The 21,991-nt window shown below is 30.6% G+C and overlaps 3 protein-coding genes and 1 long non-coding RNA gene across 6 annotated transcripts; 1 reads left to right on the top strand and 3 right to left on the bottom strand.

Annotated features, from left to right (window-relative positions):
• Nucleotides 1–14: 14 nt before the first annotated feature.
• LOC137818458 (uncharacterized) lies at nucleotides 15–4,613 on the bottom strand. The gene is made up of 10 exons (XM_068621903.1): nucleotides 4,240–4,613; nucleotides 4,025–4,119; nucleotides 3,364–3,431; nucleotides 3,229–3,272; nucleotides 2,997–3,074; nucleotides 2,752–2,905; nucleotides 2,146–2,295; nucleotides 1,921–2,031; nucleotides 661–726; nucleotides 15–453 (listed from the first exon to the last, which is right to left on the bottom strand). Exons 1-10 carry the CDS (start codon nucleotides 4,539–4,541, stop codon nucleotides 355–357), a joined length of 1,167 nt encoding a protein of 388 aa, XP_068478004.1. The 5' UTR covers nucleotides 4,542–4,613; the 3' UTR covers nucleotides 15–354.
• Nucleotides 4,614–4,881: 268 nt separating this feature from the next.
• LOC137819014 (uncharacterized) lies at nucleotides 4,882–6,091 on the top strand. The gene is made up of 2 exons (XR_011082220.1): nucleotides 4,882–5,043; nucleotides 5,771–6,091. It is a non-coding gene; the product is annotated as an uncharacterized lncRNA (long non-coding RNA).
• LOC137819013 (beta-fructofuranosidase, cell wall isozyme-like) lies at nucleotides 6,040–9,601 on the bottom strand. 2 transcript variants are annotated; one of them, XM_068622708.1, is made up of 7 exons: nucleotides 9,305–9,601; nucleotides 9,132–9,140; nucleotides 8,048–8,895; nucleotides 7,692–7,850; nucleotides 6,922–7,157; nucleotides 6,750–6,840; nucleotides 6,040–6,479 (listed from the first exon to the last, which is right to left on the bottom strand). In XM_068622708.1, the coding sequence occupies exons 1-7, from the start codon at nucleotides 9,468–9,470 to the stop codon at nucleotides 6,300–6,302; spliced, it is 1,689 nt and encodes a 562-aa protein (XP_068478809.1). In that variant the 5' UTR covers nucleotides 9,471–9,601; the 3' UTR covers nucleotides 6,040–6,299. The 2 variants fall into 2 exon arrangements, with proteins under 2 accessions (XP_068478809.1, XP_068478811.1); XM_068622710.1 differs by lacking the exon at nucleotides 9,132–9,140.
• A 2,240-nt stretch (nucleotides 9,602–11,841) lies between these two features.
• Nucleotides 11,842–16,701, bottom strand: LOC137819015 (beta-fructofuranosidase, cell wall isozyme-like). 2 transcript variants are annotated; one of them, XM_068622711.1, is made up of 7 exons: nucleotides 16,488–16,701; nucleotides 16,292–16,300; nucleotides 14,772–15,628; nucleotides 14,310–14,468; nucleotides 13,111–13,346; nucleotides 12,926–13,016; nucleotides 11,842–12,226 (listed from the first exon to the last, which is right to left on the bottom strand). In XM_068622711.1, exons 1-7 carry the CDS (start codon nucleotides 16,642–16,644, stop codon nucleotides 12,047–12,049), a joined length of 1,689 nt encoding a protein of 562 aa, XP_068478812.1. In that variant the 5' UTR covers nucleotides 16,645–16,701; the 3' UTR covers nucleotides 11,842–12,046. The 2 variants fall into 2 exon arrangements, with proteins under 2 accessions (XP_068478812.1, XP_068478813.1); XM_068622712.1 differs by lacking the exon at nucleotides 16,292–16,300 and having other exon boundaries at nucleotides 16,488–16,700.
• Between the last annotated feature and the right edge of the window lie 5,290 nt (nucleotides 16,702–21,991).

Here is a 21,991-nt window from a genome sequence, read left to right on the forward strand (position 1 = left end):
ACCATAGTCTAAAATACCATCAAACCAAGCTTAACTATCTTTCAAACAACAACTTAGAGAAAAATTACAATGAGAAGTGCACCAGTTTTCAAGTTACAAACAGAGGAAATGGCATTTTCAAAATATGCCTAGTAGATTACAGAAAGCAAATCACATCAGAAATAACTAGCGACCAGAAGAAATGAAACAATGAAGAGGGAATACAGAATATCTTGCACAAGAACATACAGATTGATACCAGTTATAGAATAAGTGTGATTGTTGCTTCTGCTCCACCTTTACAAAAGAAAGAACCATGATAAATCTCAAATCTCAAATGTACATAATCACGCTGAAGCTGAATTCTGTTTGAGGCTATTGTTCACCAGCAAGTACAGATGAAAGCCAGTGAGAAGCTGCTGTTTGAATATCCGTCTCAGTATGAGGAGACAGAGAGAGAGGAGTAACTGCAACCTGTCCATTAAAATCAGATGCAAGGTTCCTTCAGAGGAGAAAAGTTAACTTGATCGCATATATAGTAACAGATTAACAGTACAATAATGAAGACGTTTATTGTTTGAATGCAGTCCTTAAGAACATAAAATATTATTAGCTGAAAAAATTAATGATACATTTCACATTAGAAAACATGCCAAAAGATAATTTAGTTAGTCAACTTACATATCCACTCTCAAGTGCTCTGTAATCCAAATCATCATCTATATCTTCCTGCTGCTTATCCAAAAACTGCAGATAAAAGTATAGTATAGCTAAGTTCACACCCAAGAACAATTTAAATAATTAATCATCATTTAAATGTAAAAGAAAGTACTGAATCATATATAATAACATTTGACAGTCCTTTTTGACAAAAAAAAAAGACATCTTGGCACCAATGGCAAAATTGATCAACTTAAGCTATAAGTATGGTTTAAAAAATTATAGTAAAATGAGACAAATATTGACTAGTTATTCATGGAGGGAATTGCCATCGTTCTGGATTCAGAATCAAGATACAAATTAAAGTTGTTAGAGAACATCTTTCTCAATCTTTACAGAAGTCCATCTTCCATCCAAATGAACAGTGTCAAGAAATTATACCACTCATACTTTTGAAGATTATCTAGCTAAGCCTATGAGAAAGTGGAAAGTTCAACAAGGAGTAGAATGATCTTCGGATATTTTTAAATGGTGTTCGATGTTTTAATTAATGCTCTTGTTTTATTGTTTTATCATACTTAATTTAGGTATTAAATATCCTTTTTGTCTGACACTACATAGGTAAGAGAGGACAAAAGAGGGATTTATATAGGTCGTAACAAGCTTGCATATGTGGCAAGAAGTGTGGAAAAAATTGGAGTAGATCTAGAGGATGCATAGCGATATCAGGAAAGAGGGAGGAAATAGGTAGGTAATCAATTGGATAGTTTTGGGGTGATTGTGCCATATGGTAGAGAAGTATAACTATAACAGATTATTTTCTTTCTTTTTCTACATCTCCTGCTTTTTTCCTACTGTAATCATACTGTTCTATGAATTTTCTACATAATTCCTAATTTCCTTCTGTGAGTTTCAGTTCCTATCACATGATTCACATTCTGATTTTACTATTTGTCAAAAAGAAACCACAAAAATGACATAGAACATTCCATTTAACTAAAATGCAATAATAGGTTCGGGTATGTAGACACAGATTGGGTATGGATATGTGCATGAATATTAGAGTTGAGGGACATAATTTATAGATACTGCAGTACCCTCCCACTACATTCCCATCCTTGTACCAACCCACCCCTTGTATTTTCATTTTTAGGCAAGTTGGAAATGAGGTGAGGTGGTTGTCAGCCTTCCCATTTCCAAATCCATTTTGAAAAAGCAATCAACCTTCCCTAAACTTGTTATGGGACTGTTGACCCATGTTGTCATCTCCCTCTCATTTACCTGTAGTCTGAAGTACTTCTTCACCCTGTTAGAATCAGATTTTCCTGCTGCTCCAATTGATTCTACAATCTCCAAATTCTTTTTCTGAGTAGTTAATCTCCGAGCTGCACCCTGAAGTACACCAAGATGTGAAAGATTCTACTATCAGCATCAATAGCTGCACAATAATTACCACATTAAACATAAACTGAATGTGCAAAAGATGGCAATTTTTAGGACACTCACGGCGGCAGAGGCATCACGGCCAATCTGCGCAAATTGAAGACCAAAGCCTTGTTTACTGGCCAAGAAATGACCAGGAGGATAGCGGCTAGTTGAAACTGCCTGCCAATTCGGAGTGGATCTCCACATACTTTGCTTGGTCAACTTGAAGCCCTGTCAACAAAACAATACCACAGCAGCCATATTATATCTTCGGACCAAAAACAGTTAACTAAACAGTAAACAGAGTGAAACAAAACATAAGAACGGTGAAATTAAAACATATTGCCTGATTAACAAAAGGGGACAGGGAAGGAAATACATGTTAACATCACAATGTTAAATGGTCAAGTTTCAAATCCTCTTTAAGAGGAAATTTCCCCAGAATATATACAGTTACTGCCTCTGTAAGCAATACATATAAATGTATGTCATCTTTCATTATAAGAAAAGACACATCCCCATTAAAAAGGCAACTAGAAGTAAAGCTTTGAAAAGAACCTACAAAGCACTTATACCTAAAGATCTGAATGTAACATGAACCTAATCCATATTAGATTTTCTACAGTACATGGACCAAACCTAAAGATCTGAATGTAACATAAACCTTATCCATATTAGATTGTCTACCTTGCTGTTTAAAGGCGATGTAGGAATTTCAATACTCAGAAAGCAGCTTTTGGGGAAAGTTCCCTGTAAAGCATCCCTTATAGCTGCATTTATTAAAGGTAAACAGAGTTCTACTGCATCCTTGAAATCAGTCTCTTGACTTTCATCCTTCTTCCTGCAGCATGGCAGCAGGATATGTTACTAATTCATAATCTCCAGCAAGAAAATAAATTTAAGCCGGAAATCATAAATAACAATCAACATACCAATTTAATGATATTGACAAAGAAGGTACACCACATAATAATGCCTCTCTTGCTCCGGCGACAACACCCGAGTAGAACCTGTTGAATTTTAAAGCATGAAATGAACTTTTGTTCATACTCAGGGCTTTTCAATACAAAACCACTACAGACTATTATCAGGGGGAAGTAGGGACTGTGTACTAATATAGATTTATAAGTTTAACTCTATGCATAAGGGAAGAGAACAACTTACATGAGATGACCACAGCTTGATCCCCGGTTAATTCCGCTAATAACCTAAAAATTATATCATTTTATCAATAAACCATTAGTACTTCGTTAGTGAGAAGAGCGCACAAATAGTTATAATTATATGACAAATGCTAACCAGCACTGGCTTTGACCATGAAAATAAGGCCCCAGATAACGCTAGTGAAATACAATCGACAGGAGTTCCTGGAGGATTATAAATTAGGAAAGAGTAAGGAATTTATGCAAGTATCATTGTCACAACTATGACAACAAACCCAAAAATTAAGCATTTCCCAACTCTGGATCAATTATGTCAGTAATGTGAAAGCCAAGACAGTATGAAACTCCTTGATTACAAAAAATAAAAATAAAAACTTTATCCTAACAAGTGAGATCTGCTACATAAATCACACAACGTGATTCAGTCCAGTTAAGAAGATCACAACTAAATGTCAGTTGCTACTATACCATGATTCCACGCAAGATGATGATGATGATGATGATGAAGAAGAGACTTTTTTTTGACAAGAAACTAACCAGTAAACAACATCAACTACGAACGAAGTTAAAGTGAACTCACTGAAGAACACCTTTTTTCATATTCACAACTAGAACCAAACCACGTCTACAAGAACTTCCCACACATCGGATCTAACAAAGTAAAGACAAACAGTGGCGAAGACTGAACAGTAAGCAAACCACTAAGCTAAACTCCTTTAAAAAAGAAGAAGATTCCAAACAATTAAGAATCTCTTCATCCAAATGAGTAAAAACAGCAAAGAAGTTTGAATCCAAACCTGAAACTTCAAAGGCGGTGGCACCGTCAATCAGAGCAGAAGAGGCTTCCACGGTTTCTCCGAGAGTGAGAGAGTGGCCCGAAACAGATTTGTCCCTGAAGCAACCATTTTCACGAACTAACAAATTACAAAGAGCGAGAAATCAAACGAAGCCAAAGCAAGCAAGAAGGAAGCATGCGATGAAACAATTAGAGAGAACGCATAGTGGGACCCACGATTGGGGAACGCAGACATGGACATCGTAGAGGCCGAGGCCAACGAGAGCTTGGACGAGGAATGTTAGACCCGGAGACTCGATGCCGTCGCTGTTGGTCACCAACACGATGGGTTTGGAGATGGAGCTGTCGCCGGCGACGGCGTCACCGGCGGGTGAAAAAAGTTGCGAGCTTGAAATTGAGGGTTGGGCATTGTTGTTGGGTTCTTCTTCTTGCTGTTGCTCGGTGCGCTTTCGGTTGAGAAGCACTTCTTGGAGGCCTGTGGGCATGGCGTTGTTCACGGAACCAGACGACGTCGTCATGGCAGAGACCAGAGAGAGAGAGAGAGAGAGAGACAGTGTTTAGTTTCGGTAGGATTATGAACTATAGAGTGAGCTTTTTTCCCTCGTTTTAGTTAAATTAAATGCGTTTGATTTTATTTTTTTGTTACTTTTTTTCATAGTAATTAAACATTTTAATAATGGTACTTAAAATTTACATTTTTTACATTTAATCTCTTTTTCGTTTATTTTGTATTGAAAAATCTCACCCATTATTTTACATTCATTTTGATGCATTTACTCTATTTAAATTTCCACATAACCAATATAAAAAAAATAGAAAGAGTATAAAAACCCTTTTGTTCTTCAATAGAGTGTTCAGTTTTGTTTGACAACAACATTGAGCAAAGTCAATCTCCGAAACAAACTCAAATCTTTCTTATTCTCTCGTATTAGATTAGATAATGCATATGTTATAGTGTTTCACTCTGTTTCCTCGTCCTCTTTGGAATTTGGTATGTACAAGAGTTCCACCTTCTCTCAGGTTCTCTCTCACTCTTTCTTTTCTGTATCAATAATGTGTTCATCAAATTAAAGTTTTTTCCTGGTGGGGTTTTGAGTCTGCTATGATTTTGTATTGCTTGTTATGAATCCACTTTAGGGTCAACAAAAAACTGTCTTGTGTTGGTGGGTGTTTGTCATTTAAAATTTGAAAGATGAGACATGTGTTGGAGCTTGAAATTTATGAGACTCTAATGGGCAATTGACACTTTGTACTGAGCAACTTGTACCAATTTTCATCCTTTTCTGAGAGTATGGCTGGCAAAGGAACAGGATTCTATAAAATTCTGCTTTGTTTAGCTCTTCCTCTCTCACTGTTGTCTCTCCCTTTTCTCTCTTCTTTTGCTAATACTTTCAGTTTGAACACTGACTGAATAATAAATTCTTATTATTGTTTTTAGTGCTGGAGTTATTCTCAAAAATTTAATCAAGAACCTGACAATAATTGTTTTCCCTTTGAGCTTAAATGGAAAGGGAAAAGTGGTTGTAGGACGAAATGCAATGTAGTGTCCTACAGAAAGGCTTTGGACTCTCTTAATCCATGTGATTTATCATTACTTTCTTTAACTAGAGTGTATGTTTTATTATGAATACTTGACTGCTACATGCTTTTACTGGTTACTGCCATGAGGGAAATCGCATTGCTGATATTGCTGATAATATAGAGTCACTCCATGAAGTGAAAAATATTGTGCACAAATGTTTGACAGAGCAGTTTGAAGAAATGCCAAATGATAAAGTGAAAAAGAAGGGTAATCGGAAACGTAGGCAAAAGGACCACCTGAATATGGAATGTGAATAGCACCAGTTCAGAGCAGTCCAAGCTCATTCTGACCTTAGCCTACTGATATCTATAACTTCAGGTTGTTTAAAAGGGCGAAGGTTTATAATCAAATGATCAACACCACTACAAGAACATATTTGACAGAAGAGGATGGCATTTTTATTAACATTGAAAAAAATTATTGAGACATTTGAATGCAGATAGTTTGTAAGTATATACTGGACATTTCTAGGCATTTATTGGATCATCCTCTGGTTGTCTATGTATAGCCTGGTTTTTAAATGTTTATTATTATATTAATATGGTTCATTTGATCTTTATTCTTGCAGTGGGAAAATTTTGCCACCATGGTATTGTAGTAGTTGCTTCATATTCTTGAGTCCACCAGTACTTATAATCACTATTTCATGCTCCTCTTCAAGTAGACCCTTCCATTTCTGTCATTCCTCTTAGTTTCAATTTATTTGTGCTTTCTTCATGCTCCAAGCACTTAGTCTTGTAATATTGACATCAGATGTGCCATTATTGAAAGCATATAGTTGTGCTTTATCATTGATCGCCAATGTTGGGTAAACTCTGGCTGTGATACAAGCCCTTCCCTCTCCTCCAAAACTCTCTACGACAGAATGATCAATCTGTGGAAGGGAAAAACTCATGCATTAGAAAAATTATAGATCATTTGAACAAAAGAAAAGAAAAAAAATGACTCTTAACATACACTTCTTTTTATTATCATCCCCATCAATACTATTAAATATACATTTCTACAAATCATATCTTTTTTGTAGATGAATGTTTGTGTTCAAGTATATAAAATTATGCTTATGTGCACTTGCTAAAACTTAAAGAGTTCCATTTGAATGCAATCTCTGCAAGTATTAGTGGCTTCATCAGCTGAAACTTACCAGTGTTCTCAATGAAAGCTTTTCATGAAGAGGTTCCACGTCAACAAAAGCTCCATAAGTGGTCAAATCATTGTTTTTATTTAAGGAAGACCTGTTTTCATACATGCATTTGTATGAGTTTAGAGACAAAATTGATTTGATAGAAATAAATAGAGGACACAAACAAATTAACCTGCTCTGATCACTGCATAAGAGCACCAAATTTTTATTTTGGTATTTGAATATTCTGAAGAAAACTGATGTGAACTCTTGCAACCCCTCTGAAGCAAAAACTAGCAGACCAAACGGACCCAGTTCACTTTTAATGGATGAACCCTTTTGACTACAGAGAATTTTGGGGTCTGTCCAATTGTCCAATACTTCAGCCTCTATCAATTTACTCACTTCAAATGAAATTTCAACATCAGCCTGCAAAAGACAAATGATCACTCTAATTTAGAAACAAGCCTTAACTGCTAACTTGGTTCCCAAGCATTTTAATTGTGGGATTTTAGTCTTTTCATTTCAACTGTGACAATTGATTTTTGTAGGTATGTTTTTCTTATTCTGATATTGTAGATTAGATTTTTTTAGATTTCACTATGATTTTAGTCTCTTTGTCATTTAAAATCTATGGATCACACTTCTTTATTATGTCTGAGAGACTAAAATTACATAATTAATCTGATTAGTACAAATCAGATATTGAAATATGATAATAGAAAATTATTAAGAGACTTAATCTTCACAATTGAAACTTGAAAAAACTAGAATTGCTCTTCTAATATCAAGATGGTTGATTGAATTCTAATGTGTAACATGAGCTAAATTTAAAAATAAGTATTCCTATATTTAATATTTAAAGAGTATTATAAAGAGTATTATAAACAACTTTGAAAAAAAGACAGTAAATAAAATCATATTGCTATAAAACCATACTGCAACCCTTGTTATGAAATCTACCTGTGTTGCTGTAACACCATTAATTTGAAGCAATTGGCCTCCTTTTAGCACTTGGGGGGGCAAGTTCACTGGGTTTGTACGCAGCTCTTCAATTTCCACCACAGGCCATTGTACCAACTGTTTACCAGAGTCATGCACCCACATAGCCCTTGGAATTCCCTACAAATATATATATGTGGATCTTGGTCATGTTATTTATAACTAACCATACTCCATCAATCACAAAACCATGGCTAAAAACCAAATCTAATTATTTGAGCCAAGATTCAAAATGTTTTGATTTGGTCAAGTCTTATATTGATTTTAGAAAGAATACAATGAACAAACCAATAATGACAATATTGAAATGAACTTACAATGATTCCAGACCATCCTTTCTTGATATCATCTGCCTCAATGGAGGATTCATCCACCCACCCAAACAAAACCCTTCTCTTCTTTCCATCATCAAAGAAAGATTTTGAGGCATAGTATTTTCCATAATCATATCTTGAAACAAATTCATCAAACCCTTTATCAGGGAGAAACACATCCTTGGCAGCATTGTAACTCCCAATCATATAGTAATCCTGACTTTTCATGCTAGCCTTGAGCACATGCCTAACATGATCACCATTCACAGATGTGTCAACACCCAATTGGCCATTCTTCAAAACTGGAAAAAAATCTGGGCACTCCCACATTCCACTGTCTTTGGTTGAATATAAAGGGTGTTTTGCTTGAACCCAATTAACAAAGTCTTTGCTCCTATACAAAAGTGCCATTCCCCTAGTTCTTCTTTTGCTTCCAACAAGTACTCTCCAGTGTCCATCTTGGCCTAGCCAAGCAGTGGTGGGGTCCCTAAAATCTGACTCTATATTGTTATCACTAGTTGCTGCCATTAGAGGGTTTTGGGGGAACTTAACCCATTCTTTAAGAAAAGGGTCAGACAAATTTTTGGGCTTGGCCAAGTTTTGAACTTGGTGACCCATGGAGTCAATTCCTGTGTACAAAATGGCTGGTTTGTTCCCAGGAAGCAGTGTAGTTGATCCTGACCAACATCCTTTTATATCAGACGGCTGAGATGGGAAGATGGCAGGATCTAGTGTGGTCCAGTTCACAAGATCCTTTGACACTGAATGTCCCCACACAATATTTCCCCAAACTGCAGCTTGTGGATTGTATTGATAGAACAGATGATAAAGCCCTCCATATCTCATTGGTCCTGCCAAAAATCCCAAGACAAATTTTTATTTTCCAACCCAAAATAATAAGAGTTTGATTGTTCTTTCATATAAAATAAAAACAGAAACAGAAAACAACTAAAGACAGTTTAATGTTTTTTTCCACTTTGACTTTTTCACAATATGTTTTTTAAAACACAAACAAACAAATCCAACATCACAAAAGAGGTGCACATGCACTGAAGAGGGAAATTCATAATAAGAGAACTGAACTAACCATTGGGATCTGCAAGTCCAAATACACCAAAGTGTCCATTTGAGGATAACATGTCAATTCACAAAAACAAGAAGCAAAAACAGAAACTGTATATTAGAGACATAAAAGATTTGCACAATAAAGAATGTGAAAAGAATAGGAAGGAATGAATAAAGGAAAGATGTTAGAATTACCATTTATCCAATTCTTGGGAGGTTGGAAGTGATAAGCAGTTCTGTAAGGTTGATCATTGGAATCAGAAGATAGAGTCTGAAGATTTCTGCTAAAATGATGTGTAGCTAAACTGCCATAAATGACAGAAAAGAGAGTTAACAGCCAAATAGTAGGCATTGTCATCATGGTTGCTATGTGGTGATGTTGTGTTGTGAAGGAAAACAGTTGTGCTCTGCTATCTATTTATACATGCAACATTGTTGTGTTGTGGAAATTTGTGAATGGTTCAAAGCACATAGATCAAGGAAAATGTTAATCTTTCACTCCAAAATTTGGATGCAAAGAGTAGGAAAAAGAAAGGAAGGTAAGAAGAAGAATATGAAGTCACTTTGGACCATTTTGTTAGAATTTTCAAGTCAACAGTCGTATGCCTGTTCGCTTGGACCATTTCTTCAAAGTACATTATGAGTAATGAAACCAAAATACAAATAAAAATCCAAGTGTTAGATAAGAAAGTTTTAAGTGAAAATTAGTTTATAATCTCAAGTGAAATTAGTGTTATGATCTCTTGTGTGGATTTACTTTTAACTAATTAATGTTAAATATCCTCCTTATCATCTCCTCCAATGATCCAACAAACACTTGTTATAGTATAAAATGAATTACATTTTAAATCTTTTTAATTTTAATTTGTAATTTTGTTACTTGTTCTGGGTTTAAGTCCGTTCATGTTAAGAAGTGGGCTTTAAGCCTAACTCAACCTCATAAAACCGGCTTAATGAGGTGAGGTTTGCACCCACTTATACTATGAAAGGCTCTAATCTCTAGTCGATGTGGGATTTCCAACACACCCCTCATGCCGAGGCTACTAACTCGTGCGTGGAGATATATGTTATGGGTGGTTCAATAACGACCCGATGGCGGGTGATCTGATAAATCCAACAAATGCTGCATTATTAAAACCACTAATCACCGTATCCGAATTATTGTTTATTTTGAAACTTAGAATCTCATCAGGATCTTGTCATTGAATTGTGTCTGACAATAGTAAGATAAGATAATAATAGGGATGCATCTTATTAAGAATTTTATTTTCTTTAATGGCAATAAAAATGACTTAGTATTACATTGGAAATTAATTTTGTTACATTAAACTTCTACCCATTACTTGGTAAAAGATGTACAGTTGGCCATTATTGGCAGAAATAAATGATTTGAGAAAAATAAATTTGACTGAACAAAGCAGATATTGCATTAATGTTGAAAACCTAACCAATGCTAAGAAGAGGTCTTATTAGCATCTATCCTTGCATTAAATAACAGGAGATGATGAAACCATTTTACAGATGTTTGGATACAAAATTAAAATTATTTTTCAGACTTTATATTTTTAATAAAAAAAATTAATATTGTATCTAAATATATTCCGCGTTAATTGGGATATTCACCAATTATTTTGTTAAATAAAATTATTTTTAGTAACAATATATCTAAAAAAATACTTTTAATTTTGAATTTAAATCACTTTTGACAAGTTACATTGACCCATCTCGTTAGAGAGAATAGACTAATCAACTAATCCACAAAATTTAAACATTTTTTTAATTTTATTATTTTTTATAAAAAAAATGATATTTTCTATACCATACTTATTTGAGCTTTTATATTTAAACAGGTTAATTAATATTTGTAATTGAAAACAATTTAATTTTACATCTTAAACTATTATATTACACCCATTAATTAAACTTAATATATCTTCATGATTCAAATATCTTACACCCATCAAACAACGAAACATGAAAATAAAATTTAAAAAAAAAACATAAATAGACTTTGGAGTCAACATATGAGCATATATGATGAATTTTAAAAAAAACATAAATAGACTTTGGAGTCAACATATGAGCATATATGATGAATTTAAAAAAAAAAACATAAATAAACTTTGGAGTCAACACATGTGATCTAGGAGTTAAGAATTGGTTAAGATGAATTGCTACCTTAATATTTCTTAGTTATATTTTTTTTTAAGTTGATATGAGATAATATCACTAAAGTTAATAATTAATATTGATGTATTAATCACTTTGGAGTTTAAATATTTATTATGATTTTATCCTTAAAAAATATTTATAAAAAAATTAAGAAATAAAATATATATAAATTGTCTTAAATTTCGTAAAGGTATAATATATATTATCTCTTTTAGACTTTTCTTTTGTAACCATCAGTCGATTATAACTCCTTTATATACTCTTATAAAAGTTTACTGAGTCGCAAATAATAGATATTTCTTTTCTCAAACTTCCACTTTGTGTTTTCTCCTTTACCCATTTGCCTTCTTCTTTACATGTGTGATTATGTTATTCGTACCAAAACAAGACTTACTTAAATTGTTAACATTATGAAGAGATTTGAAATTATAAGTATAGAAAATAATGGAGGTTTAGGTCATCGAAAAATTATTATCAAAAGTTAAATTGCCATTTCTTCTTTATTTATTAATTTGTAAGATAATTATGTGATCACACTTAACTATATAATAAAGTGAGAATGAAGGCAAAAGAAATATTTTGAAATAGTAAAATGCCAGATTTAATGGCACCATTTTTCTTAATTGATGTTTTGAATTTTTCAGCTTATCAAATACAAATAATGATATGCATATTATTGTTATCCTAATGGTGTTTAGAGGCATTAATAAAAGTGAAAATCATGATAATAAAATTTGATCTCTTCCACCCCTTCTGCCTAAAATTTTACTTAATATGAGCTTTCTTCATACTCCAAGCATGCAATCTTGTAATCTTGACCTCTGAAGTACCATTGTTAAAAACATATATTTTTGCTTTATCATTTATTGCTAATGTAGGATAAACTCTTGCAGTGATGCACCCTCTTCCTTCTCCTCCAAAACTCTCTACCACTGAATGATCAATCTGTGTAAGGGACAAAACAACTTCATTAAAAATAACAAAGAACAAAATCTCTCTATCATAATTCTTACTATACCCTAAACCCTAAACTTTAAACTTTAAATTTAACTCAACCTTGAAAAATTGACTTATAAAATGAGATTTGCACTTATTTACATATTATATAATATTTTTATTTTTGATCGATATGAGATTTCTAACTTCGATATAAAAACTGATCAAAATTTGACAATATTCTATTCTCCAATAACCAAATTTTCAATATAAATAATTAAGGAGTCTATTTAGTAAATAATATTAACACATTCATTTTTAAAAACTATTTATTTTTGTAAAAAAACTATCATAAAACTCGACATCTCAACTAACTTACACTTTACAGGTTTCAACAATCATCTGGCACCATATTAAAAAAAATACAAACAAATATGAAAACTAGTCCAAAATCAATAAAAAAACAACTTAAAAGAAAAATCATAAGTAGGAGAAACTATTTTTAAAATGAGTTTATCTTGGAAAAAATATACTTTTTTGTACATAGATTCTATGTACATGTACATAAAACTATTTTTATTAACTTTTGTATATGGTTATATATGTATATATTGGTTTAATAAAACCATGCACTTGTTAAAACCTAAAAGTTTCATTTGAATAATGCATGCTCTTTGCACATCTTGTGGCTTCATAGATGGAACTTACCAAGGTTCTCAATGACAGCTTCTCCTTAAGAGGATCCACGTCAACAAAAGTTCCATAAGTGGTCAAATCATTGTTCTTGTTCAAGGAAGACCTGAAATGCATGCATTTGTATGATATCAGAAGAGTTTGAAGAGAACTTGAGTTGAAGTTGATGGAAACAATAAGAGGGTAGAAAACAAATTAACCTGCTCTGATCACTGCACAAGAACACCAAATATTTGTGTTGGTATCTGAATATTCTGAAGAAAACTGATGTGAACTCTTGCAATCCCTCTGAAGCAAAAACCAGCAAACCAAAAGGACCCAATCCACTTCTGAGGGATGAACCCTTTCTGCTACATAGGATTTGAGGGTCAATCCAATACTTCAATCTTTCAGCCTTTCTCAATTCACTCACTTCAAATGAAACTTCAACATCAGCCTGCAAAGGACAAATCATAAACTTTGATGTTATGTTTTATTATCATCATTTATTAAGATTCTCTTTATTCATTGAAATTATCTATCAAGATTTATTTTAAACAACTAAGATTATTAAAATAATTTACTGAGAAAGAAATGTTTTTAAAAAGTATAATTAATATATGTTTTAGACAGAATTTGAATATTCAAAGTTAGATTTCATCTTATGCATATTTTATAGATAATATTAAAATAATAATAATAATAATAATAATAATAATAATATAAGAAGTATTTTTTTCATGTCACTACTAAAAATTATTACACAGAAATCAATTTAAAATATAAAAAATTATTAATTATTATATTAATTAAATATAATATTTTTAGAGATTAACAAAAAATATTAATATCTAAATTATTTTATATTATTAATAAATAATTTTTAAATTAATATTTAATTATTTAATAAGATTTTAACTACTAATTATTTAGAGTTTAAAATTGATAACTAAAACGTAATTAATTAGATATCAATTTTAAAAACTATTACCAATAATGTGATTTACATATCAATAATTTATTTTAACATTTAAAATATTATTTAATTTAATTAATATAATAATTAATTAATTTCTATTTAAATTTCTTGTAGTATGTGTTGTGTTAAACTTATAAGTTAACTTCAAAATGTTCCAAATACAATGTCACAGATATATAATACAGCTACAGATGTACTGTACTATTATTTTTAACCAAGATTCTTTGAAAACAGTTTCAATATTAAAGGTTTTGTGGTCTTCAAAAACATTGCTACCGTAAATGATGGTTGTGTTTAGACATTTGACCCTAGTTTTCCTCAATACTAAAGTTTTTCATAAAAAAACACACTTCTGCAACCATGATCCTAATCATAAACAATTCAAAACCTTTACTACATTAATAATACTATTGTTACTCGATTCAAACAAGTAAAACTTACCTGTGTTGCTGTGACACCATTAATTTGAAGCAAGTTGCCTCCTTTTAAGTCTTGGGGTGCCAACTTCACTGGTTTTGCTCTTAGCTTTTCAATTTCTTCCACTGGCCACTGCACCAGCTGTTTACCAGACTTATGCAGCCAAATAGCCCTTGGAATTGTCTGCAAAACACATGTGCATCATTGACCAAATTGCACCACCACTCTTTCCAACTACTGTTTAAGGTCAACTTCATTTTCTAAAGCAAATAAAGAAAGGACAAAAAAACTGTGGAACCATTGTATGAGTTGGCTCATGTTATTTTAAATCATATCATTAGATCTATGCCATAAACCATGCCCAAAAAAAAATCTAACTATTTGATCCTAGAATCAACACATTGGTTTGATCAAGTCTTGTGTCTTGATTTAAGAACATGGTGAGAAAACCAATAATAAGAATTTAAGAAAGTGAAATCAACTTACATGGATTCCAGACCATCCCTTCTTGATATCATCAGCAACACTTGATGATTCGTTCACCCACCCAAGCAAAACCCTTCTCTTCTTTCCATCATCAAAGAAGGTTTTTGAGGCATAGTATTTTCCAAAATCATATCTGATAATAAAATCATCAAACACTTTATCTGGGATAAACTTATCTTTGGCAGCATTGTAACTCCCTATCATGTAGTAATCATGTTTTTTGTCATCCAAACTAGCCTTCAGCACGTGCCTAACATGATCACCATTCACAGATGTGTCAACACCCTTTTGGCCATTCTTCAAAACTGGGAAAAAATCAGGGCACTCCCACATTCCACTGCCTAGGGTTGAATGCAAAGGGTGTTTGACTTCATCCCAATCAAGAAAATCTTTGCTCCTATACAAAAGGGCCATTCCCCTAGTTCCTCTTTTGCTTCCTACAAGTACCCTCCAATCTCCATCTTGCCCTAGCCATGCAGTAGTGGGATCCCTAAATGAACTTGAATTGATCTTATTAGCACTTGTTGGTGCCATTTTAGGGTTCTTGGGGGACTTAACCCATTCCCTGAGAAAAGGGTCAGACAAATTTTTGGGCATGGCCAAGTTTTGGACTTGTTGATTCAGTTGGTTAATTCCAGTGTATAAAATGGCTGGTTTGTTACCAGGAAGCACTGTGGCTGATCCTGACCAACAACCTTTTATATCAGACGGCTGAGATGGGAAGATGGCAGGTTCTAGTGGGGTCCAGTTCACAAGATCCTTTGACACTGAATGTGCCCACACAATGTTTCCCCAAACAGCACCTTTAGGATTGTACTGATAGAACAAATGATAAAGTCCTCCAAATCGCAATGGTCCTAAAATTCACCAAGTTTTTTCTTTTTATCAATAATAAATAAATAAAATAAAACATTTCAGATATCACTGAAACTTCCACAGAAAATCTTGAATCAGGTGGATGCAAGATTTCACAAGTAAAGACAATTCTTCATTTTCCATCTCAGAAAAATAAGAGATAGTAAACTACAACACGTATCAACTTGATAATTCTTTAAACTATTTTTGTTGGATTCAAATAACAAGTCTTTCTTAAGCTTCTCTTCTTTATTATTTTATCTAAAAGGAATCACGCCACGACACTTAGTCTCTGTTAACATGTTATTTTCTGAAACATAAAAAAACTAGTACTTTTGACTTCACCTTCAACTCCATGCATCACTGTTATTATAAGAGAAAAAAGCCGACCAAATGGAAGAAACTTCTTCATTAATTACGTGCTCCTTTTTTTATTTCTCTCTGGCCCTACTCTATAGATTTAGCTCAATATTTGCGTTATTGTACTTGGATTTCAAACCATCATGAATTTCCAGAAATTCTTAAATAACTATATGTATTATTTAGATGGATATGAAAATAGGTGATGACATGTTACAACAAGGATTGAAGGAAACTATGTACAAGAATATGAAAATTATGCAGTGAGGGAAGAGATTCACAAGAGGACTGAAAACTGAACTAACCATTGGGATCTGCAAGTCCAAACACACCCACATGTCCATATCAGGATAGCATGTCAAATGGCAAAAACAAGAAGAAACTGTGTATCAGAGGCATGAAATATATTTGCACAAGAAATAAGAAAATGAAAAGAATAGAAAGAAAGGAATAAAGGGTAAAAGAGAAACTTTGTAGTTGAAGGAAAGATGTTAGAAATACCATTTATCCAATTCTTGGGAGGTTGGAAGTGATAAGCAGTTCTGTAAGGTTGATCATAAGAATGATGAGAAGATGAAGTGTGAGGATGAGCAGATGGAGTGGCACAAAGGGCAGAAAAAAGAGTGAACAGAGAAATGGTAGAGATGAACATAGTCATGGTTGTTATGTGATAATGCTGTGGCTGATCTCAACTATTTATATAGATTATACAGATAGCTGTGGTTGAATTTTGTGAATGAATAAAAAAGTGTAAATTACTGAGAGATTTGTTATGCATATAAAAAGGAAGAAAATGGTTGAGTGAAACTGAAACATGACAGAGAAGCAATCAGCAGAGTAAGTAATTTAGTATTTAACATGTTTAGTGTCAGAATATTGAAGTCAACGTAACTATGGAAGATCATCACCTCCATTTTTTTAAGCATAGAGAAAAAAAAATAAAGTGAATTAGAATAGAAGGAAAAGTTACAATTCCTGTGTGAAAATTAAAATATATATATATATATATATAAAGAAAGTAAGGCGATTTTTAATAAAGTAATATATTAATTAATCTTTAAATAATAATTAATAAATATAGAAAGAGTAAAGTAAAATAGTTATGAATTGTAATATCACTACAATAAAATCATGAAATAAAAAACTGAATTAATTTTTAAAGACAAAAAATAATTAATTATTACTAAATTAGATATCATTTTACACATAACTTATTACACATGTGTCATGGTACGAGACCATTTACCTAATTTATCTACATAAAATATTAACTTAATAAAAAATATTTAAAATTTATAGCTAAAAAGTTATTTTTTATTAATTTAAAAAATATAGATTCTTTATGCGAGCTAATTCGCATGCCACGGACCAATAAAATCAACCCATATTTTTTTATACAGGTCGGAGTTATACAAAACGGACTAACCCGCATCATCATCCCTTCTAACATATTAAATCATAAATAATTTTTTTTATACAAGAAAGATTAAACAGTGTTTTTTTAAGTGCAAGTGGATTATATTTATTCTTGTGAAATAATTTTCCACAACATGTACAAAAAAATTGTGGTGAAATGGAGTTCTTATCTATAATATGCTATCACTAGGTTTCTCGTGACTTCAGCTCCCAAAAGTTCAAAAAGTTTTAATTTCGTCACTTTATTTTTCCAAGTTTGTTCATTGTTTCTAGATTTTTATTTGATTCATTTATTTTAAAGTTTTTATATATGTTGCTATTTAAAAGTGCTCCTTTGCCTCAAGAATTCGAGTTTCCTTTCGTGTTTTTGTCACACATTTCAGATTTATGTAAGTTAAAATTTATTGTCAAAAAAATGAATAATGATACAAAAGTTATATATGTTAACTTTCTAGAGTTTTTTATTTAGAAATAAAAAATACTTTTCAAATTCTTCATCTACCTTTTAATTCATGGTTTTGGTCATTATAGATTCATAATTTTTTTCCATCGTGTATCACATCATATTAATTTGCAGACAATTACCATATCAATTCTAACCTACACGTACATTTTTTAAAATTTCTAAAAATTATTCTTATTTTAGATTTGAAAATCTGAAATAGTAAATATAATTTAAAAAAAAATACATTCCAGACAAAAAATTATGAACACAAAATTAAAATTACATTCTACATAAAAAAAAATCTGAAATTCATAAATGTGTTCCGAAAATTTAAATTTAGAATAATTCTAGATAAAAGATTCCATAAATAATTTTTATTTACACCCTCCTTTTAGGTCATTTTCGTCATTTAGAAAGAATATTTTTATCATTTTCAATAGATCGGTGCATCTTGAAAATGATATTGTACAGGGAAAATTTGCCTAATTTGCAAATTATTTTATCAAATTCAACTGGTAGCCCAGCCAACTCACCGTTTTAAAATCTATGAATTGGGCTTGATTTAACTTTCAAGGTCCAAACTATACAGAATAACGCAATCAATCAATTACTAATCAATTACTTTCTGCACTCAATCAATTGCTTTCTGCACCTGACAAACATTTTAAAATCTCATTATGCCCTTGTCTTTGTTAAACACTCTGGATATAAATACGTCTATGTCTGTAGTTGAGAAATGCGTTATGGATATCATTATTTGGAATTGGGTTTTGTATTTTGGATGTACATATCCGGAATTGGGTTTTGAATTTTGGATGTACATATCTGGAATAGTTAATTGTGTTCTGTAAGCGATTAACATTTGCAGTTGAAGCTCCCGGACGCCTATGTCCGTAGTTGAGAAATGCGTTATGGATATCATTATTCGGAATTGGGTTTTGTATTCCGGATGTACATATCTGGAATTGGATTTTGAATTTCGAATGTACATATCCAGAATAGTTAACTGTGTCCTGGATGTGGGCATGCAGAAGCTATGTAGCACAGATACGGATACGGACACTAACACGACAAGGATACGGATACGGAGATACGTATAATCTCTAAAATGTAGGACACGGGGACACGGATCTATATATTATATAATTTTGAATTATATAAATTGAAAATAAATATTTATGTGCAAAAATATGTTTCATATTCTTTTGGGAGCAGGAAAATATTTTTCATGACTGGTTCAAAAGAATTTGTTCCTTATTTTTATAATCATAATAAAAATTTATACAATAAATTTGAGTTTTTAGAAAATTATTGTATTTATACCTTTTAAAATTGTTTTATAATCATGCTAGAATTTTTCAAAATCCAACAATTATTTTTTTAATTGAACACTTCACCAATAAGTGTCCTACGAGTTTCGACACCGATACGTGTGTCCGACACGAATACGCCATTTAAGAGAAGTGTCCGAGTTTTATAGTGCAGAAGTATATATTTTTGACTTATGAATTTCTATATCCGGAAGCTAAGTGATATTTTATTTTTCAACATTCTCAATGGATACAGCTGCCTCAAAGGAGAAATGTGAACGGAAGAATGGCAACAAGACATTGTCTGCTACGTTCAGTGCGAAAATGAAGATGACAGGGGCGACTACTGCGCGAGCATGAAGGTGACAGTAGTCGTGGCGGCTGCTGTGCGAAAACGAAACGGTGTTGTGATTGAGTGCAGATCTCTCCTTTAACCTAATTTTAATTTCATTAAGGACATTTTCGTATTTTTACAAATTTTATTAAGAATATTTTAATATTTTTGCAAACATGACTGGGTGCCAATTCAAATTGATTGGGTGCGGGAGAATCATCCTTATATATTTCGTTTATGAGTTTCTTTTTCTACATGTCATCAATATGAAAATTTTCACTTGTTGGTTTATGAAAAAATTACTTTTAAATTATGTAATATTTTGCATAAATTTTTTTTGAATTACTCAATCTAAAAATAAAAAATAATTTTGAATTATATAATACTTTAAATTGCACAATTTAAAAACAAATTTTTATATGAAAAAATAATTATGAACTACACAATTTAAAAATTATTTTAATATATGTACTATACAATATGAAAGAAAATTGTTTTTTAGATGTTTAATCCAAAAAAAAAATTAAAAAAATGTTTTTAAATTGTGTAATCTAATTTTTTTCAAGATTACATCATTTGATAGTTTTTTTTTTATCTTAAAGTGTAATTTATCTTCCAAATTTAAGTAGTCTAATTCAACTTAAATTCAAAATTATCAAATATATACTTTACCATTTAACTTATTAAATTTGTCAAGTTGCAATACTAACATAAAAGTTTTATAAAAAAAATATCAAATTAATTAGATATGAATTATTCAAATTATAAGTTAATATGGTGAATTATTCAAATTCTATTCATATTGATTAATTTTATTTTATTTTAATTTTAAATTATTTTATTTTAATTTTAAATAAATGAAATAAATATATTGGACCGTTGGTGAAAAAAAAAACTGTATGGGAATTTAATAGATTATGGTTTGGTGCAAATTATTATAAAATTCAACAAAAAGTGATCATAAAAGAAATTAAAACTTAAACATAACTTTGGACTGATTTTCAAAAAAAATTGCTAACATGACAGCATTTCGATGTATATATGAGTTTTAAAAATTGAATCTACAAAATACTTAATTATACAAAAAAAAATATGCCTTTTAAAATAAAATAAAACAATTATATTCAAAATTTATTTAATAGCTTATATTGTTTTTCTAAAATGTTAATATTCTAAAAAAAATAAAAATAAACGTTGTTGTTAATTTATTTGGTAAGTTTAATTTATTTAGCATTAATACAAAATTAATATTCAAATGAAATTTAAACTATATTACTTATGTATTATATATTTGTCAACTAACATTTTAATTTAAATTGATTTTATAAAATAAATAATACAATTCTCTTAAAATAATATAAAATTGAACAAGCTTGTTTATTGATTCTCTATACATACATTAAAAACATTCTTATTGTTTTTTAATGAAATACATAATAAAAAAAAATACATTTGTTATTGTAAAATTTCAAGAAAATAAATATCCATATCTCAATTGAAATAAATCAATTATCAGTTGGTATTAAATAAATATTAAATTAACAACATCAAATGTTTTATTAATAATTTCTTCTTGGAATCTAGTTCTTTTTTATTTGTAAAAATTAAACAGGAATTTACAAGAATTCACTCATTCTAATAAACCATTTTGTTAATTGATATTTGTAAAAATTAATTGATATTATTTCTTTGTATTCTAACAATACATTTAAGTAATCCTTTTTAAAACATTTAATTAATTTTTTTGACAAAATTTCAATTAACAAAATTGCATCATGAAAAAAAATATTTATTAAATATTTAAAAAAAAGAAAAAAATATTTATTAAATTTTCATATAATATTAATTAATAACATTATTTAATATTGTTTTCAAATCTAGTTTACTTTATATATGTATATAGTTAGTGTCCTCGAATCAAATGAAGAGAGACCAATCTCTGTGTTTAGTATACTCTTGTAATAAAAAAAAATTAACGAATTTTCTAAAATATCAAATAAAGAACAACATTTTGTTGGGCTTATTAGAAAAATATATGCATCAATACATTTCTATAAACAGTATATAATATATTTCTATAAACAGTATATATATTAAATTGAATAATATTAAATGATCCATTAATATTTTTCTTAGTTTCTGTGTATAGGTAGAATAAACTTTTAAGGTTTTGTGTAATCCAGTTTAAAAGTTCTAAAATTTCACCAAAATTCATTAGCATTAAATAATTTAATGTTATTATTAAATGATAATGTTGAAAATAGAACTCAACAACTATAATGATAAAGTGCTATTGAAATTCCATTGAACTATAAAGTAAAAACTAATAAAAAAGTTTATCATATTGAAGAAACAATAAATAATTAAATGTTTTAAATCCGTAAGAGATTACAATATTTAAAAGTTTTCTATAATTATTTAAAAATAAAAAAATGAACTAAAAATGTTTTTGAATTGGATAGAAGTAAATAAAGAGATGTGTTGAAATTGAAAAGGTTAA

This window comes from Phaseolus vulgaris, chromosome 10 (assembly GCF_000499845.2).
Source record: "Phaseolus vulgaris cultivar G19833 chromosome 10, P. vulgaris v2.0, whole genome shotgun sequence".
Taxonomy (NCBI): Eukaryota; Viridiplantae; Streptophyta; class Magnoliopsida; order Fabales; family Fabaceae; genus Phaseolus; species Phaseolus vulgaris.

What these genes read in the sequence shown, in the direction of transcription:
- LOC137818458 (XM_068621903.1), bottom strand. Translation starts at nt 4,541, where the DNA reads ATGACGACGTCGTCTGGTTCCGTGAACAACGCCATGCCCACAGGCCTC. An exon ending in CACCGCCTTTGAAGTTTCAG is followed by an intron (nt 3,432 to 4,024) that starts GTTTGGATTCAA and finishes ATAATCCTCCAG; the next exon opens with GAACTCCTGTCGATTGTATT. An exon ending in GCCGTGATGCCTCTGCCGCC is followed by an intron (nt 2,032 to 2,145) that starts GTGAGTGTCCTA and finishes GGTGTACTTCAG; the next exon opens with GGTGCAGCTCGGAGATTAAC.
- LOC137819013 (XM_068622708.1), bottom strand. Translation starts at nt 9,470, where the DNA reads ATGATGACAATGCCTACTATTTGGCTGTTAACTCTCTTTTCTGTCATT. An exon ending in AAGGATGGTCTGGAATCATT is followed by an intron (nt 7,851 to 8,047) that starts GTAAGTTCATTT and finishes ATATATTTGTAG; the next exon opens with GGAATTCCAAGGGCTATGTG. An exon ending in AGCTTTCATTGAGAACACTG is followed by an intron (nt 6,480 to 6,749) that starts GTAAGTTTCAGC and finishes TCCCTTCCACAG; the next exon opens with ATTGATCATTCTGTCGTAGA.
- LOC137819015 (XM_068622711.1), bottom strand. Translation starts at nt 16,644, where the DNA reads ATGACTATGTTCATCTCTACCATTTCTCTGTTCACTCTTTTTTCTGCC. An exon ending in ATGGTGTCACAGCAACACAG is followed by an intron (nt 13,347 to 14,309) that starts GTAAGTTTTACT and finishes TGTCCTTTGCAG; the next exon opens with GCTGATGTTGAAGTTTCATT. An exon ending in TTGTGCAGTGATCAGAGCAG is followed by an intron (nt 13,017 to 13,110) that starts GTTAATTTGTTT and finishes CATGCATTTCAG; the next exon opens with GTCTTCCTTGAACAAGAACA.